The 2,990-nt window shown below is 51.8% G+C and overlaps 1 protein-coding gene across 1 annotated transcript; it reads left to right on the forward strand.

Annotated features, from left to right (window-relative positions):
• The first annotated feature begins 869 nt into the window (after window positions 1–869).
• LOC119271055 (tetraketide alpha-pyrone reductase 2-like) lies at window positions 870–1,929 on the forward strand. The gene is made up of 2 exons (XM_037553024.1): window positions 870–1,711; window positions 1,782–1,929. The coding sequence occupies exons 1-2, from the start codon at window positions 870–872 to the stop codon at window positions 1,927–1,929; spliced, it is 990 nt and encodes a 329-aa protein (XP_037408921.1).
• Window positions 1,930–2,990: the final 1,061 nt, after the last annotated feature.

Below are 2,990 nucleotides of genomic sequence, written 5' to 3' on the forward strand. Positions count from 1 at the left end.
AGTTCGTCCAGAGATGTCCTCAAGGCATGTATAATGGTTGATAAAATAATTTTATTTTAAGTTTTGCATGTAATTTAGAGATGACAAAAAAATGTCTATAATGTGTCATCTTTTAGCCTTATCTTCAATAACTAGTTATTTCTAAAAATATAGTAAGACATATTGTGCTAAGAGATCATCTCTTCTCTTATTTTTAAATAAGAGAAGACAAGCTATTTCTTATGAGCTCTCTCCTTCACCTCATCATTTATCCTACATGGCACTCATAAGATATCACCATTGTACATGCCTAGGTGGCCGTTTGCCAAGTATCCGACGTAATGTAGTCGGTAAACAGGCGAGCACTGCATACAACCATTTCCCCGTAGCTCAACTAGTGTGCAGGTAACTGAGTACTCCCTTCGTTCCGAATTACTCGTCGCAGAAATGAATGTATCTAGATGTATTTTAGTTCTAGATACATCTATTTCTGAGACGAGTAATTTGGAACGGAGGGAGTAATTAAGTTTGGCAGCAAACAAAACAAGTTGGTAACACATGCGTGCGTACGTATCTACTGCTCGTTCTGTATAGAAGAATGCAGCAGATGAAGAATAATAGGCCACGCATGGCTGATGCACTCAAGAATCCTCTTCCCATGTTCAACCTAATTCAAACCGAACTCCATGGCGCCACATTTGCGTTGCATTGCCCCGCCCAACTGATCTGTGCATCGCATTCTTTCTCCCCGCCCCCCAGCAGATCAATCGATCTATGAAAACATAGTATAAATCCTTACCCAACGCATGCATGTTCTTCTAACACCAGCCGGAGCCGGAGGTCGATACGATACAGCGTCAAGAAGTAGACAGAAAGAGTGATCGATCGAGATGCCGGAGTACTGCGTGACCGGCGGGACGGGGTTCATCGCGTCGCACCTGATCCGGGCGCTGCTCGCCGCCGGGCACACGGTGCGCGCCACGGTGAGGGACCCGAGCGACGAGGCCAAGGTCGGGTTCCTGTGGGACCTGGAGGGCGCCGACGAGCGGCTGCAGCTGCTGCGCGCCGACCTGCTCGTGGAGGGCTCCTTCGACGCGGCCGTCAGCGGCGTGGACGGCGTCTTCCACGCCGCCTCCCCCGTCGTCGTCAGCTACGAGGACGGCAAGGACGCGCAGGAGAAGCTGGTGGACCCGATCGTGAACGGCGCGGGCAACGTGCTCCGCTCCTGCGCCCGGGCCGCGGTCCCGCCGCGCCGCGTGGTGTTCACCTCCTCCTGCTCCTGCGTGCGGTACCGGCACCACCACGTGCACGGCGGCGCCCCGCCGACGCTGAACGAGTCCCACTGGAGCGACGCCGACTACTGCCGGACGTACGGGCTGTGGTACGCGTACGCCAAGACGGTGGCGGAGAAGGAGGCGTGGCGTCTGGCGACGGAGCACGGGCTGGACCTGGTGGTGGTGAACCCGTCGTTCGTGATCGGGCCGGTGCTGGGCCGGGCGGCGCCCACGAGCACCGCACTGGTGGTGCTGGCGCTGCTGAAGGGCGACCTGGGCAAGTACCCGAACACGACCATCGGGTTCGTGCACGTGGACGACGTGGTGCTGGGGCACGTCCTGGCCATGGAGGACGGCAGGGCGTCCGGCAGGCTCATCTGCTCCGGCGACGTCGCGCACTGGTCCGAGGTGCTCAGGTCGCTCCGGGAGCGGTACCCGCAGTACCCCATCCCCACAGAGTAAGCTCCTAGCTCTAGCTGCAGCAACTCATGGATGCATCTCATGGTGTTGGCATATTGAATGGAACAGGTGCAGCGGCGGGAAGGGGGACGACAGGGCGCACAAGATGGACACGAGCAAGATGGAGGCGTTGGGGTTCCCTCCATTCCTCTCCATCCACCAGATGTTCGACGACTGCATCAAGAGCTTCCAGGACAAGGGTCTTCTTCTTCCTTGACATGGCATCGAGCCATCCATCGATCGGCATAGTTATATATATCGAGGAACTAACCGGAGGTGGTGGGTTCGGTCCAAAGTGTCAGCTTCTGTGCGTCATACATACATTGTCAGTACCCACAGTACAATAATACAATAGGAACCTCCAGTGTGTATCAACATTATGAACTGTTTCTTAAGGTACAGAAAAATGGAAAATTCGAATCTGAGACCGAGCTCATCTGCACCTGCGCTCACGAAAAAAAACAAAATAAATACTAGAAAAATTCAAAAAAATTCAAAAAAAATTTGGGTGGTGGACAATTTGATGCATGAGGGACGCTCCAATTTTCAAAATATTTAGACTTCTGTGCAGCTCTCAGCAAAAAAGACAAATCGGAGGTATGTAAAAATGTGTACTGTTCATATACAGTTCTGGTCTGATTTGTCTTTTTTGCTGAGAGCTGCACAGAAGTCCAAATGTTTTGAAAATTGGAACGTACCTCACGCATCAAATTGTCTATCACCCAATTTTTTTTGGAATTTTTTGAATTTTTCTGATTTTTTTACGATTTTTTTTGATCAGGTGCAGATGCACCCGGGCACCGAAACGCCGTTCTCTAGAAAAATCATCTACCATAGTGTATAAACACCAGTCATTACCGAATGATTTGGCACTACCCAACGACCTATGAAACCCTTCCCTTCAACCGGCTGATAAACGCCCGGCGTCGGTTGTCGGCAGCACTACCAAACGACCTATGAAATCCTTCCCTTAAACTGGCTGATAAATGCCCGGCGTCGGTTGTTGGCAGCATTACCAAACGGCCTATGCACTAGTAGAAAAAAGGCATATTGTCCCAGTTTGTAAGGGCCTTTTGTCCCGGTTTCTGAACCGGGATTAAATGGTCGGTACTAATGCCCTGTCCCTTTAGTCCCGGTTCAATCCAGAACCTGGACAGATGGGTCTCCACGTAGCCTGTGCGCGGAGCCCAGGCAGGAGGCCTTTGGTCCCGGTTGGTGGCACCAACCGGGACCAATAGGCATCCACGCGTCAGCATTTCTGTGGCTGGCATTTTTGTT

Source organism: Triticum dicoccoides, chromosome 3A, assembly GCF_002162155.2.
Source record: "Triticum dicoccoides isolate Atlit2015 ecotype Zavitan chromosome 3A, WEW_v2.0, whole genome shotgun sequence".
NCBI lineage: Eukaryota > Viridiplantae > Streptophyta > Magnoliopsida > Poales > Poaceae > Triticum > Triticum dicoccoides.